This window comes from Diabrotica virgifera, chromosome 1 (genome assembly GCF_917563875.1).
Source record: "Diabrotica virgifera virgifera chromosome 1, PGI_DIABVI_V3a".
NCBI lineage: Eukaryota > Metazoa > Arthropoda > Insecta > Coleoptera > Chrysomelidae > Diabrotica > Diabrotica virgifera.
Window position 1 is genome coordinate 226,050,576 of NC_065443.1, and position 16,490 is coordinate 226,067,065.

General features: G+C 30.9%; 1 protein-coding gene across 2 annotated transcripts in view; it reads left to right on the forward strand.

The window, feature by feature from the left end:
- LOC126879031 (trypsin-like) overlaps window positions 1-16,490 on the forward strand; it is an 83,961-nt gene that overhangs the window by 49,897 nt on the left and 17,574 nt on the right. The window contains exons 3-4 of one of the 2 annotated variants that reach the window (XM_050641913.1): window positions 1,430-1,574; window positions 6,652-6,765. In XM_050641913.1, coding sequence (XP_050497870.1) covers window positions 1,430-1,574; window positions 6,652-6,765 — 259 coding nt within the window. The remainder of the gene's footprint in view (window positions 1-1,429; window positions 1,575-6,651; window positions 6,766-16,490) is intronic. The other variant, XM_050641914.1, reaches the window with a different exon arrangement.

Sequence of the window (16,490 nt, forward strand, 5' to 3'; positions counted from 1 at the left end):
TGAACCGATCTTAATGAAATTTACTGTATTGTTTTACTGTATCATAAAGTTTTTCAGGGTGAAATATGAAGGTCCTAAGTCTAGCACAAATGGTTGAAAAACGTAAAATACTAATACTTGTTTTTGTATGTTTTTTTCACAATTATTGCTATTTTGCAACAAGGGTGACTATTTTTTAAATTTTTAACCAATTCTATATTGTAGAAAATTTAATTACGCAACTTTTATGTCAGTACAACTTTTCTCGGAAATGAATACTTTTAAAGTTATAATTAAAAAACCAAGAAAAAAATCGAATTTTTCCTTAATTTTTTGACATTTTGATTATTTAAACAATGTTCCGGACCTTTTTGAGAGGGAGGATAACTCAAATATTATTATTTGATTTATTTTCAAGCAATTTCTGCAAAAAAATTTGAGTCACCTCTCAACGTCCAAATGTACTAATATTTTTACAGATGCGCCCTGGTCTATTACAGAACACAATCCTGTTAAATAAAATTTCTTTCATCAGTAATATTATTATAAATTGCCCAAAAAATATAAAAAATATCGAAACCTCCACGTTTTACCCTCCGTAACTCTGGAAACGTTGATTTTATAACAATTATATATCGGACCTTTTTTGTTTTGAATTTTACGTACAACATTTTTTTATAGAACATTGTTTACACTAAAGCATAGTTTTAGAAATATTCACGAAAAACGTAAAAAACTACTAATTTTTTCGACTTCTCCCCATCTCCCTCCCAAACCGGACGCCCAAAATGGTGTAACATTTTACTGAACAATATGTGGACCATATAGAAGAATTGGGTGTTGGAGGAAAACTTTTACTTTGGTTGTCTGGGTTAGGCCTTTTTTGGACCAATTATATTATCCTACCTCCATAACTTTGGAACCGTTTATTTTAGAAGGATTAGGTATAAGGCCTTTTTTATTCCAAACTTAATGTAGAACATTTTTGTATTAAAGGTTGTTCATGTTAAACCGCATAGTTTTAGAAATATTGACGAAAAACCTAAAAAACTACGAATTTACCGTTTTCCCCCCTCCCCCCCCCACCCAAACCCGACGCTCAAAATGGTGTGACTTCTTTCTGAACATTATGTGGACCATGATATAGAACAATTTGGTGTTGGAGGATAACTTTCACTTTGGATGTCTGGGTTTGGGTCTAGTTATACCATACTAATTCCTCATATAAAAATAAGCAGCTTGTGGGTTCCTATTTAAGATTTTAAAATTAACCCCCACCCCATCTCCAGTGGGTGGAGTAAAGGGGTCTTGTTTGGTATAATCCGATAAATTTTTAAAAATAATAAACACGTATTTTTCAGTTTTAATCCGATATTTATTTCGCGAATTATTCAACCGTCCCGCTAGCTTTGGGACACCCTATATAATAATCTATTGTTTTTATTGTTAGAGATTCTGCCTCTTTCCACCTTGTTGCTGGAACTTCCCGGTTGGTCGATAAAGGTTTTACCTTAAAGATAAAAAATATAACAGTACATGAAAAATGGACCATGTCTCCGAACCTAAAGAATAAATATGATATAGCAATTATTAAGGTGTGTATAAATGAATAATTTGATATTATAATAATATTTCTTTCCTTATTGTTTGTGCTTTATATACATAGGCTATTGATTATGTACTTTAGAAAGGAATTACAACGTTAACGGGGATTTATTGTTTCATATGGTCAATGGACCTCTAAATATGAAAAAACCGCGGAATGCTACCATTTAACACTAGAAGCACCAGAGCGGTCATTTTGACTGCTTTCTATTTTTGACACTCTGTTTTATTCATAGTTATTTTAGAACCTTGATAATTTATGACTTTTCGTAGATCTATTTGAAGATTATAATTTCTCTTTTACAGCTACTTAGCGAAATTACTTTTTAAGATATGCTAATGTCTACCTAGAAGCACCAAAGCAGTCATTTTGACTGCTTTCTCTTTTTGACCCTCTATATCCTCTATATATATATTTATTTTACAAAACTTATAATTTGGGACTTTAATATTTATTTGAGGATTATAATTTCTCTTTTACAGGTACTTTTACAGTATAATTACATTTTGAATATAGTTGATGTCTACCTAGAAAAATGGGGTAGTAATGACAAGGTGTTCTACTTTTTGTTCTACTTTTCTGGGAAGTTTTTACTTATTTTATGTATAAAATGCATCGAAAGCATGTGTTATTAGGTAATTTGAGTATACTCTTTGCAAGTGCGTGCTCAATAGGTATTTTGATTTTTCATTGTGATCTTTCTCTTTTCTGCTGTTAGCATGTCTCGCTCACTCGATATTCGACTGAGCAATAACTATTGGAGTGGTTACAGAATTTGTCAGATAATGAATCTGAAGTAGAGTTATGTGATGAACATGTATCCAATAATGAAGATGACGAGTATGTGCCTGATAAAGTTGATCAAGGACATTCATCGGGTAGCGATTCTGAAGATGAAGTTGAGATTGAGGAGATGCTCAGTACTTCTGCTTCAACTTCAAATGCAGACTCCAATACCTCTTCAAGAATTATTACCAACCGGGTAAAAGGAATTGGCGAAAGCAGTTTAGAGAATTCCTCCATCGTCACCATAGGATGGGAGTAACTTTACAATAGCGCTAGTACACCAGGTTAACAACTATATTATATTAGTAGCTTCACTAGCTTCTATTTATATATTCACTTAGGTATATAATATTTTTGAGCATATTCTTCTTTTTGATGTGCCTATCCGTGACGAATGTTGGCGACCATCATGGCAATTTTTACCTTATGCGCAGGATATTCTTCTTCCTGGGCCCCGTTTTCCAAATATTTTTCCTTGCCGGATGGCTTCTAGAAGGGTATATCTGGATTCATTTCGCATAGTGCGTCCGAAGTATTGTAACTTTCGAGATTTGATGGTGGTCAGTACCTCTCGTTCTTCTTTATTCTTCTGAGGACCTCCTCATTTGTGACTCGGCCAGTCCACGTGATTTTAAGTATTCTCCGATATTGCCACATTTGGAATGCTTCCAATTTTCTGCACATATCTTTGTTCAAGGTCCACGATTCAACACCACAAAAAACAACAGAGAAGACGTAGCAGGTGAAAGTGAAAAACATGTGAAATTTGTCATGTACATATGTAAATAGAATTTGTGTGAGTCTTGCATAAATTGTGCTTATGTACTTGAAAACTTGTTAAAATAAAATTTACTATCGAAATATCACCTTTTAAAGTCAAAAATATATTTTTTTACAAAGATATATTAAAAAAAAAGGAAAAAAAAAACACGAAAGAATGAAATTATTTTTCATAAATAGGCATTGCTTCAGAGAAAAAGAACTTCCATCCTTCCGCTTTAAAATGGCGTTTGGCAGAAGTCTATAGGGTTTATAATTTCTGAAATATGGTTTTTCAAATTTTGCCACTCTCATCATTTTTGGGTAATTTTCCCTCTTATTTCGCAAACACCTTCTGTAAGTTCTGTACCTTCAAAAGTTCTGTACCTTTTTTCTACGCAGTTTTAGGTATGCAATAATACAGGGTGTAACAAAATACAGGTCATAAATTTAATCACATATTCTGGTACCAAAAATAGTTCGATTGAACCTAACTTACCTTAGTACAAATGTGCACATAAAAAAAGTTAGAGGCCTTTGAATTTACAACATGAAAATCGATTTTTTCCAATATATCGAAAACTACTAGAGATTTTTTATTGAAAATAGACATGTGGCATTCTTATGGCAGTAGGGTCTTAAGAAAAAATTATAGTGAAATTTGGACACCCTTTAAAAAATGTATGGGGGTTTTGTTCATTTAAACCCCCCCAAACTTGTGTGTACGTTCCAATTTAATTATTACTGTAGTATAATTAGTTAAACACAATGTTTTAAAAACTTTTTTGCCTCTTAGTACTTTTTCGAAAAGTCAATTCTTATCGAGATATGTTGAATATTTGTCCAATCCACCACATATTTGTATATGCGTTAAGTACGATTATGGAGACTTGGTAATATGAAAATTTATTTATGATTTACATTTTTAGGTATACTTTGAACCATATTAAAAAAGAAGCTACATCTCGATAAAAGGTGCCTTATCGGAAAAATACAAAGAGGCAAAAAAGTTGTAAAAATACTGTGTTTAACTAATGGTACCGCAGTACTAGTTTAATTGGAACGTACACAAACATTTGGTGGGTTTAAAGGCACAAAACCCCCATCACTTTTGTATGTAAACATATTAAAAAAAGCCGCATCTCGATAAAAACTGCCTTACCGAAAAAATACTGAGAGGCAAAAAAGTTTTGAAAATATTGAATTTAACTAATGGTACCACAATAATAATTTAATTAGCACGTACACAAAAGTTTGGGGGGGTTTAAGGGAACAAAACCCCATAAAATTTTTAGGGGGTGCACAAATTTCACTATAATTTTTCTTTAAGATGTTCCTGCCATAAGAATGCCACATTTCTATTTTCAATAAAAAAATCTCTAATAGTTTTCGATATATTCGAGAAAATCGATTTTCATTTTGTAACTTCAAAGAGTTGTAACTTTTTTTATGTGCATATTTGTACTAAGGTAAGTTAGGTTTATTCGAACTATTTTTGGTCCCAGAATATGTACTTTAATTTATGACCTGTATTTTTGTTACACCCTGTATATTTATAAAAAGAGTATTCAATTACCATTAAAATTGTCTATTGTATAAGGTTGTGCGACTATTTTTAAGTAAGTTATGGTTTTTAAAATTTCATATCTTTAACAGTTTTTGATTTTTTTACGGTTATTTTTTAAATTTCTCATTATAACTTTTTTTCTTGTACATTCTAACTTTGTGGAATAAAAAATAGAGCTTATTTTCTGTACATACTTTAAAATGGTGTACATGTTTTAAAAAATTCTAAGACTATTTTTAAACAAGATATTCGTTGGATATCCAAGAATATCAGTAATTTGAGAAACATTTTCAATTTTTTTTTTCAGTTAGAAGAATATAATTGCATATTAGAACATAATTTTTAATTCCAAATAACATTTCTTAATAACACTTTTTCATATTCTGAAATATAAAGCTACTTTACTCTTGAACGAAATTCATATCTTTTAACATATTATCTTGTATAGGATAAGATTTGATATCTGATGATTGCATCTTAGGTTTTAGGCTATGCAGAGCATTTTATAGAGTATATTTTTTTCATAAAATTAATAATAAAAAAGTTTTTCATATGGTTACAACTTATTACTTAGTGGGGCATATTGCATGGTATAAATTTCACAATTTGAAAAAGCATAATTTGTTTAAAAATGGTCCTAGAATTTTTTACAATACACCATTTTAAAGTAAAAAAAATAAGCTTTCTTAGTATTTAGCAACGTATATACCTAAATGTAGAAGAAAAAGTTATATTGAGAAATTTAAAAATAATTCTAAAACATATAAAAAATCGTTAAAAGTATAAATTTTTGATAAACCATATCTTCCTTAAAAATAATCCTACGACCTTCTATAATAGACCATTTTAAAGATAATTAATTGACTTCTCTTCATACCAATTATACCATTGCATACACCTAAAACTGCGTATAGACAAAAGTTAAAGAACAATGTTGCGAAATAATAGGGAAATGACCCAAAAATGCTGTAAGTGGTGAATTTTGAAAAATCACATTTCAGAAATTATAAATCCTAAAGACTTCTGCCAAACGTCATTTTAAGGAGAAAGGGTAGAAGTCTTTTTCCTTGAAGCAATGCCTATATCTATATCCCCGTAAAAAAAGTTATTGGGCAAAACAACATTGCATTCTTTCCTGTTTTTTTGCTTTTTCTATGAATTAATTTTTTTTACAAAAATATTTTTGATTTTAAAAGGTGATATTTCGATAGTAAATTAAACCTGGAACAATTTTTCTGTAGACGTGTTGTACCAAAAGTGCTTAGGGACTAATTCACCACTTTCTCAAAAACGCACCCCTTTAAATGATAGAACTCCGCGGTTTTTTCATATTTAGAGGTCCATTGACCATATGAAACAATAACATCCTGTTAACGTTGTAGTTCCTTTCAGCTCTCTCATTTCGAATATAATCAATAGAATATTATATTGCCAAATTAATATTAATTTACGCATCCGACACCTTAGGGTAAATGGGTTTAGGATTAATATATATATATATATATATATATATATATATATATATATATATATATATATATATATATATATATATTCCGAACATATATATATATATATATATATATATATATATATATATATATATATATATATATATATATATATATATATATATATATGTATATATATAATACTGCCAAAGACAGATGGAGTTTGGCAGTATTTTAGTACCTAAGATCACATTATTTATTAGGATGAAAAATGTGAAAAACTTTGGTTTGATGATATTTTTCAGATTTCAGAATAAATGTGCATACGATTTTGGCCTACTTTTGTGCTTTATTTTCTCGACTAAAAAATTTTAACAAAAAGTAACTTTTTACGTTTGTAATCATTATTGCATAATCGGTAAAATTATCTCATTTATTAATTTTTACGACAAATTTATGTAATATTTACAGTTTTAAATAACCTAATTTTTAATCAATTTTAGTTAGCAGAAAAAGTGAAGTTTTCAAAAAGGGTAAAAACCATACTTCTACCAGATCAAGATATTAAAGTGCCAGTAGGAACAGCGCTTGTAGTGGCAGGCTGGGGAGATATTGGGGTAAATACAGAGAAAAAAATATTAATTAGAATTTATTAAAGTGATTTTATAATTATATTACATTAATTTTATAGTCAGTTCGAAGTACTACACTGACCGATAAAAAATGTGGCCACCCTATAAATTTCCGAAAATAAAAATTTATGATTTTTTTGCACGGTTTCATATTGTATACTCAACATCTTTAATTTTTAAAACAAAAAATGACTATTACTGCTTGATTCCTCAGCATACTTTGTCCAATTAGAAGGCTACTAAACAGGACAGTGTAATATCGAAACGAATTACAGACAATAAAAAAAAACAATAAAAATTAGGAGTGAACTTGCACCAAATTGTCTAATATTGGGTATTATGCCCTAAAACATCAATAACCGTTTGCTTACGATTTGGAAGGGAAAGGAAAAAACTTTCAATAAAAACTGTTCTGAACTTCTGCAAGAGTTTCTGACTGGCCTGGTTGACTCCATACCCTACGATGAAGTTCATCCCAAGGATGTTCAATGATATTCGGATCTGGGCTGCAGGCTGGCCATACTAGAGTATTAATTTCTACAAGTAATTTGTCACAATTCTTGCAGTATGCGGCCGTGTATTATCACAAAATTAAGACGAAATTGTCCCCAATAAATGGACCAAATGAAAGTACTGCTTCTGCCAAAACGTCCTCTATATACCGGTGAGCGTTCAGGGGACCGTTGATGAAAATCGAAAAGTTCAGTTCGAGCTTCAAATGAGATTCCAGCCCAAACCATGACATCACCACCGCCAAACCGAGATTCATCAGTAAAGGGAATTCGGCTCCAATCCTGTATATCCCATTGTTGATGTAGTCGAGCAAAAATTAGTCGATGTCTGGGTTGTAATTTGGGAACAATAGCCGGCCTTCTTGACATTAGTCCTCTTTCATTGAGATGTCTTCTAACCGTTCTCTCACTTAAATTCACATTGCGAAGCTCCTGCAAACGGTTTTTTGCAGCATCTGCAGTGGAATGGCGCTTTCTTAAAAGTTCCATCACAATAAAATGATCATCTATTTGCGAGGTAACTCTTCTACGACCGGAACCAGGTCGACGTGAGTATGTACTACTCTCTATAAAGCGATAGAAAGCTCTCCGTACTGCAGTTCTCGGAATACCTAAAGTTTCAGATACATAAACTTAACTTCTTCCATCTATAATAATAATGCAATACAATAATTCGAGCAACATCTACTGTTACAGTTACAGTCTACAGTAGATAACACAATATCTTAATTATTCATTTAGTCGAAATCCCCATTTGAAAAGTTAATCAATGTGCAATAATGTTTTAAACTATAGAAAACAACAACATAAACGTCAAAACTAAGTCACAAACTGTCAAAATCTAGCATACATGCTCGCAATATAGTAGATTATACCACGAGTCAATAATGATGGCTATTATTCCCGAGGAATATTTACGAACCGAGCCGCGTTAGCGGCGAGGGAGTAACAATCCGAGGGAATGAGAGCCATTATTGCGAGTAGTATACTCTACTTTATCTACGACAAATTAATTAATTTAAGATTTTTAATGAACAACTTTATTTGTTAAAAACATTAAAATTAGTAGTAGTACAATTAATAAACTGAATTGGTTGAGAATCATCATTAACTTTAGTAGAGTTTTTAATACAAATATTTACATAAGGTATTAAGGTAGATGCTGTTGCTGTAGCTAGTTCTACAATTTCTGGTGGTGTACAATTAAAAGATTCTTCATTTTCGTCCATCTCAACACAAACTGTCAAATATACTATTCGTTTGACAGTGACACTTTTTGAGGTTGATTATTTTGTTTCCGTGGTGAATTTTGTGATTGTTGTGCCAGAGGGATTAATAGCTATTAATCCCGCATTATTAATCCCTAAGGGATTATTATATGGCATTATATTGCAAACACCACAAGTATAATATCTACATATATTATGTATCAGTCGTAGATAAAATATTTAAATTGAGACGTAATATAAATAGGGCAGTCAATGATGGTATTTGGCACCGAATTCCATCCTACTACATAGATTTACTTGATATTTTCACAGTAAGTAGGGAATAGCTCAAGGGACAAAGTCGATGTGTGCTTTTATCTTGGGGGTGGTTCCCACCCCTTCTCAGGGGTGAAAAATTTTTTGGTTAAAATAGCCACGGAAGTGGTTAGAGAACCTTATTCTAAGCAAAAACTGTTTTATATTTTTTTTTGAAAACTCAATAATTTTAGAGTTATGCGTGTTTGAAAATTGGCCATTTTCATTGAAAAATTACTCATTTGCGAACGGCTTTTTGCAAATACTTTCAAACCTATGCATCTAACGAAAATAACTATATGAAATATATTTGCAGCTTATAAAAAAACAAAGAGATTCTCTACTTCTTAAAACTTCTAGTTTGAATACATAAAGAGATATGGTAGGTGAGAATAGTTCGTTTTTTAGTGCATGCTGAAATGTGTGTATTCAACTTGAAATAATAGAGAAACGGTCCATTTTAGGTGCAAAACGTTTGTAATATCTTTTTTAGTGCTTGAAAAAACCTTTAAAATGAGCAAAATGTCGATTACATTCAAACTAAGCGAGATATGTTGCAAAAAATTGATGACTAATGTATTTTAAGAAAAATGAGAATTATATTTAACCCCTCATCCATCAGAATTTATATGCATCGTTTTCCTTCTACAATATTTTTTACTATAGTGTTGTTTCTATGGTGAAAAAGTTGGACAGGTTTCAAATGAATGGTTTTTGAAAAAAATAAGATTAAATTATAGAGCGCATTTTTAAATTTTCTTAAAAATCCTCCTTTTTCTCCATGTAGGTAACTTGAAAATGATAAGAGATACGAAAAAAGATACCACACAAAAATGTAGGGTTTTTTTAGGTATTTTTTTTATTTTCATTACTGTATTTCTTATCATTTTCAAGTTACATGGAGAAAATGGAAAGTTTTTAAGAAAATTTAAAAATACGCTCTATAATATGCGCTCAAAAACCATTTATTTTAAACCCGTCCAACTTTATGAACATAGAAATAACACTATAATAAAAGGTACTGTAGAAGGAAAACGATGCGTTTAAATTCTGGTGGATGGGGGTTAAATATACTTCTCATCTTTTCTTGAAATAAGTTAGTCATCAATTTTTTTGCAGCATATCTCACTTAGTTTGAACGTAATCAACCTTTAATATTGCTCATTTTAAAGGTCTTTTCAAACACTACAAAAAGAATTGGTGGCATTATACACCTAAAATCGACCATATTCTCTGTTATGCACCAAAAAAACAATCTCTTTGACCTACCATATCTCTTTTTGTATTATAACTAGAAGATTTATGAAGGAACGAATCTCTTTGTCTTTTTGTAAGCTACACAAAAATGTTCTATAATATATTTTTTAGTTAAATACATAGTTTTTAAGGTAATCGCAAAAATCCGTTCGAAAAGGTGTTCAATGAAAATGGCCAATTTTTAACCACGAATAACTCAAAAAGTATTGAGTTTTCGAAAAAAAATTATTGAACAGTTTTGGCTTAGAATTAAGTTTTCTAGCCAGTTCCGTATTTATTTTAACCAAAACAATTTCCACCGCCGAGAAGGGGTGGGAACCACCCCTAAGATAAAATCGCACATCGGTATAGGGTAGGCTTTGAATTAGGAGATAAGTAGAGGCTAGGCCCAAAATTTCATTAAAATCCATGCAGTAGGATAGAATTCTGAGGTAATATCCTATTCTTGCTCCCATTGACTGGCGTAAAACAGTGCAGCATAAAACTTCCAATAAATTTTTATTTTCGGAAATTTATAGTGTGGCCACTTTTTTTGCCTGCGGTATATTAATTTATTGTGCAATAATATAATATTATATTATAATATAATATTATATTATAATATAATATTATATTATAATATAATATTATATTATAATATAATATTATATTATAATATTATGTTATAATATTATAATAATAATATTAATTTATTGTGCATATTTTCTGTAAACACATTTGCAATAATACAAAATGGCAGGAAATAAATTAAATCAGATATTCTGGGACCAGAAATAGTTCGATTGAACCTAACTTACCTTAGTTCAAATGTGCACATATAGGCGAGTGGGAGATACCCCTTAAATGACCAGGTACTGACCACGGAGAGGTGAATGGCAAATTTTATTCATACTTTATATTTTTGAAGGTGCTGAAAACGAAACTGAGGTTTATATTGAATTTTATGTGGGGGAACATTGTCAAAATCGCAATTTAAACCTAAAAATAAAAAAAAGAGAAATCACGTTTTTTTGCGTTTACCTCGCTACAACTCACTTCAATTTTAATATTTTTTTCTGAAATTTTTTCAGTATATAGCTCTAACATTTTTGAAGACAACGGTACCTGCTTTAAGCTTTAATTCTTATTCTGATAAAGGTTATGAATTTTTCAAAGGAAAAGGTGCGGATTTGTGCATTGCAAAGTTTAATCGCAAAAGTTGAGTGACAAAATTTAAAATTTAGCCCTTTAATCACGTTTATGTTAAAATAGAGAGTAAAAAGAAGTTTTCTGGAAAATTTTAGATCAAAATGTTTTATAAAAAAATAGTGCCACTTTTATTATCGACATTAGAAATCCCCAATATAACGGTGGTGGTAACGACCACGGGTGATAAATGGCTAATTTTGGTCTTAGATTATGTTTCTGACGGTGCTGAAAACGAAAATGAAATGTATTTTAAATTTTAGTTGGGAGAATATTGTCAAAATCGCAATTTTACCATAAAAATAAAAAAAAGTGAAATCACGTTTTTTTTGCGTTTAACTCGCTACAACTCTGGTCGATTTTATAATTTTTGTCTAAGGTTTGTACACTATATGTTGCTCACTTTTTTGAAGACAACGGTATCTGTTTTAAGATTTTAGTCTTATTCTAGTAAAAGTTATGAATTTTTTAAAGTACAAGGTGCAGATTCGTGAATTCCAAAGTTTAATCGCAAAAGTTAAGAGGCAAAATTTAAAATTTATCTTATTAATCACGATTATGTTAAAACATAGAATACAAAGAAGTTTTCTGTAAAGTTTTGTTACAAATGTTTAATAGAAAAAAAAAATGGCGCAACTTTTAATATAGACGTTATACACCCCCAAAATAACGCTTATTTTTCGAGATACTGACCATGGGAAGTGAATGGCTACTTTTGGTCTTATTTTATGTTTTATGTTTTCGATGGTGCTGATAATGAAAAAGAGGTTCATTTTGAATTTTATGTGACGGAACATTGTCAAAATCGCAATTTTAACCTAAAAATGAAAAAAAAAAGTGAAGTCACGAATTTTTACGTTTAACTCGCTACAACTCTGTTCCATTTTAATATTTTTTTCTAAAATTTCTACGGCATATATTTCTTACCATTGTGATGATTATGAAAGTAACTGTAGTCTTTCAGTCTTTTTTTTTATAAAAGTTATGAATTTTTAAAAATAAAATGTGCAGATTCGTGAATTGCAGAGTTAAATCGCAAAAATTAAGTGACAGAATTTAAAATTTATCTATTTGATTGCGTTTATGTTAAACCATGGAGTTCAAAGAAGTTTTATGGGGAGTTTTAGGTCTAGATGTGTTATAGAAAAAATATGGTGCAACTTTTAATTTTAAGAAAAACGTGGTTTAACTTTTTTTTTATTTTTAGGACAAAATTGCGATTTTGACAATTTTCTCCCACCTAAAATTCAAAATAAACTTGATTTTCGTTTTCAGCACCATCAAAAACATAACGTAAGACCAAAATTAGCCATTCACCACCAATGATCAGTATCTCGAAAAATTAGCGTTATCTTGAGGATTTATAACATAGATGTTAAACATTGAACCATTTGTTTTATATAAAACATTTTGATACAAAACTTTCCAGACAACTTCTTTGTACTCATGTTTTATTTTTTAATTTGATTTAAAATCTATATTTCAAATTTTGTCAGTCAAATTCTGCGATTAAACTTTGCAATTCAGGAATATGCACCTTGTACTTTAAAAGATTCATAACTTTTACTAGAATAAGTCTAAAAGCTTAAAGCAGAAACCATTGTCTTTCAAAAAGTGAGCGATATATAGTGTAAAAACTTTAGAAAAAAATATTAAAACGGACCAGAGTTGTAGCGAGCTAATCGCAAAAAAAACGTGATTTAATACTAAAAGCTTAAGATAGACACCATTGTCTCCAAAGAAGCGAGCAACATATTATAGTGTACAAACTTTAGAAAAAAATATTAAAATGAATCAGAGTTGTAGCGAGTAAAAGGCAAAAAAACGTGATTTCACTTTTTTTGTTTTTAGGGTACAATTGCAATTTTGACAATATTCCCTCACCTAAAATTTAAAATAAATTTCATTTTCGTATTCATCACGGTCAAAAACATAATCTAAGACCAAAATTAGCCATTCTCCACCCATGGTCAGTATCTCGAAAAATAAGCGTTATATGGGGGATTTATAATGTCGACATTAAAAGTTACACTATAACATTTTGATCTAAAACTTACCAGAAAACTTCTTTGTACTCTCTACTTTAACATAAACGTGATTAAGAAGCTAAATTTGAAACTTTGTCACACAACTTTTGCGATTAAACTTTGCAATGCACAAATCCGCACCTTTTCCTTTGAAAAATTCAGAACCTTTATCGGGATAAGAATAAAAGCTTGAAACATGTACCGTTGTCTTCATAAATATTAGTCCTATATACTGTAAAAATTTCAGAAAAAAATATTAAAATCGAACATAGTTGTAGCGAGGTAAACGCAAAAAAACGTGATTTATTTTTTTTTTATTTTTAGTTAAAATTGTGATTTTGACAATGTTCCCCCACATAAAATTCAAAATAAACTTCATTTTCGTTTTCAGCACCCTCGAAAATATAAAGTATGAATAAAATTAGCCATTCACCCCTCCGTGGTCAGTATTTCTAAAACTAAGCGCAGTTTTGAGGGTGTCCCGCTCGTGTAATAATAGTTCTAAAGGCAAGCCGCACACCAAAGAAACATGAAACGAAAAACATTAAACATGAAACGTAAAACACGTTTCATGAAAATAAAACACTGCTAAACAAATCTCAAAGTCCGCCTACCAATGAAACGAGTGTGATTCATGCTCATGACACATTTTTATTTTCGGAGAGTTTCATAAATGGCCGGATGTATATTTGTTTAGCAGTGTTTTATTTCCATGAAACGTAATTTACGTTTCATGTTTCTTTGATGTGCTCTTCAGTAAAGTTACTCTTTATGGAACGAGTTCGATATTATGAGCCGAGAGAGCCTAGCGAGCGAGGCGAATAACAGACGAGTTCGATAAAGAGTCTTTACTGACGTGGTGCATACAAAATTTTATCGCCAGCAATTTGATATTGGTTTTAATACTTACTTACAATTTACAATTTAAGATTTTTTTTTTAATTTTGGACGTAATAAAAATTTCATGACAGTGATGACAGGTGACTTCTGCATGATGGCCGCTATCGATTTTTAATCGATAGTTATCAATATTGAATAATAATTCTAAATCGGTAAAGTGTTGATTTATTTTATATGAATATAATTACAAAATACTACAGAATTTCACTTTTCGACATCAATTTAATTAACAATGTCGTAAATTTTGTACAATATTTTTAATAATTAAAGTAAATAAATTGTAAGTTAACTCAAATAAATAATCGATTACTGCCATCGACCACTTACATTCAATTCCGATTAATCGCGACAGGTAAAGTAAAATTCTTCTTTCAGTACAATAAAGTGTTACTTTACTGCCGCAAATTAGGACAAATGAGTACAATAATGAATTACTTTAGTGACGGTTGGCGATAAAAAAAAGGTACAAAAAACAATTTTTTCCAATATATCGAAAAATATTAGAGATTTCGGGTCTAACTTTTAGACCGTTGTTTTTTAATTGGTAATCATGTGCGTCCATCAGAGTTTTCTGCCGGTGCGGCGCATTCTAATTTAACAATCTCCTAGTTTCCTCTGGAAAAGTTTGCTATTTTTTTAGGTTTTCTCGGTCCTTCTGAACATGAAAGATATCTTGTTATTTTTCTTAAAAGTTGATAGTTTTCGAGTTATATGGCGATTTAAACTCTGAAAATGCGAAAATAGGAATTTTCGAGGATTAAAAACTCATATTTATATAACTTTTTTTTAAGGTTGCCAAGTGTTTCTTCTTCTTCTTATGCAATCCACTAATGGATGTTCGCGATCACGTTTGACCATTTTTCTCTATCCCTTGCAGTATGTATTAGGTCTCCTATGTTTTTTAATCCTGTCCATTGTTTGACATTACGGAGCCATGACATTTTCTTCCTGCCCACTCCCCTTCTTCCTTCGATCTTTCCTTCAATTAAGGTTTGCAGAAACTGATATCTTTCATTTCTAATTATGTGTCCCAGGTATGCCGTTTTTCTCTGTTTAATTGTGCACATCAGTTGTCGTTCTGTACCAATTCTTCTCAGGATTTCTTCATTTGTTATTCTTGCGGTCCAGGGAACTTTAAGGATTCGTCGATAGATCCACATCTCAAATGCCTCTAGCTTATTCATTGTGTTTATTTTTAAAGTCCATCCTTCCATGCCATATAGGAGCACCGACCATATATAGCATTTTGTGAATATTAATCTTAGGTTTAGGTCAAAGTCAGAGTTCGTAAAGACGTTTCTGAATTTCATGAATGCACTTCTGGCTCTTTCTATCCGACATTTAATTTCCATATCCGACATCCAGTCTTCACATAGCCAGGTTCCCAGGTACTTAAACTTTCTTACGCGCTCTACATCTTGGTTGTTATATGCTAGTCTTGCATTTTGATGTTGACATAATTGACGGCTGATTATAAGGAACTTCGTCTTTTTTATGTTGATACTAAGTCCCATGTTCTCGCTATGCTCTCCAATTTTATTAAGAAGGTTTTGGAGGTCTTCTATATTGTCTGCTATTAAGACCGAATCATCCGCATATCGTATATTATTGACCCAGGTATACTACATTCGCTCTCGCGAGATTTTTTTTGAGACATTCGGAATAGGAAACGTACAACACAAAAATTCCTACCTCACACTATTAACTGCTAAAATCAACTCAAATCAACTTAATCTTTCATTAAAAAAAGAAGAATTATTAGAAATAGTGGGAGTGTCTACTAATCTCATAAAATTTTGTGAAGTTTATTTCTACAACATATTTTTATTTTGTACAATAAATAATTTTCTCATTTGCTATCAATACATTATAATGGTTTAAATAAATAAATATTGATTGGCGTAAGGTTTATGTTATTTTTATGTCTGTTTACTATTAATAATATTGGATATGAGCAGGTGCGTTGGTTTTGTAGTAATTTCCAGTCACTTCTGACAACTGAATTTTTCAAAAAAGAAATTACTAACGTCAGTGTCAAAAAAAATCTCGCGAGAGCGAATGTAGTATACCATTCACTTTGATGCCGCTTTCGCATTCCTCAAGAGCTTCCTGGAAGATACTTTCTGAATATAGATTGAATAGTAGTGGGGAGAGAATGCATCCCTGTCTTACACCTCTGAGAATTTTTTGAGCTTGCGTTGTTTCATTGTCCACCTTGACGACAGCTGTTTGATTCCAGTAAAGAGCCTCTATGCAACGAATGTCTTTTTGATCTATGTCGAGTTGTTTCAGTATATGTACGAGTT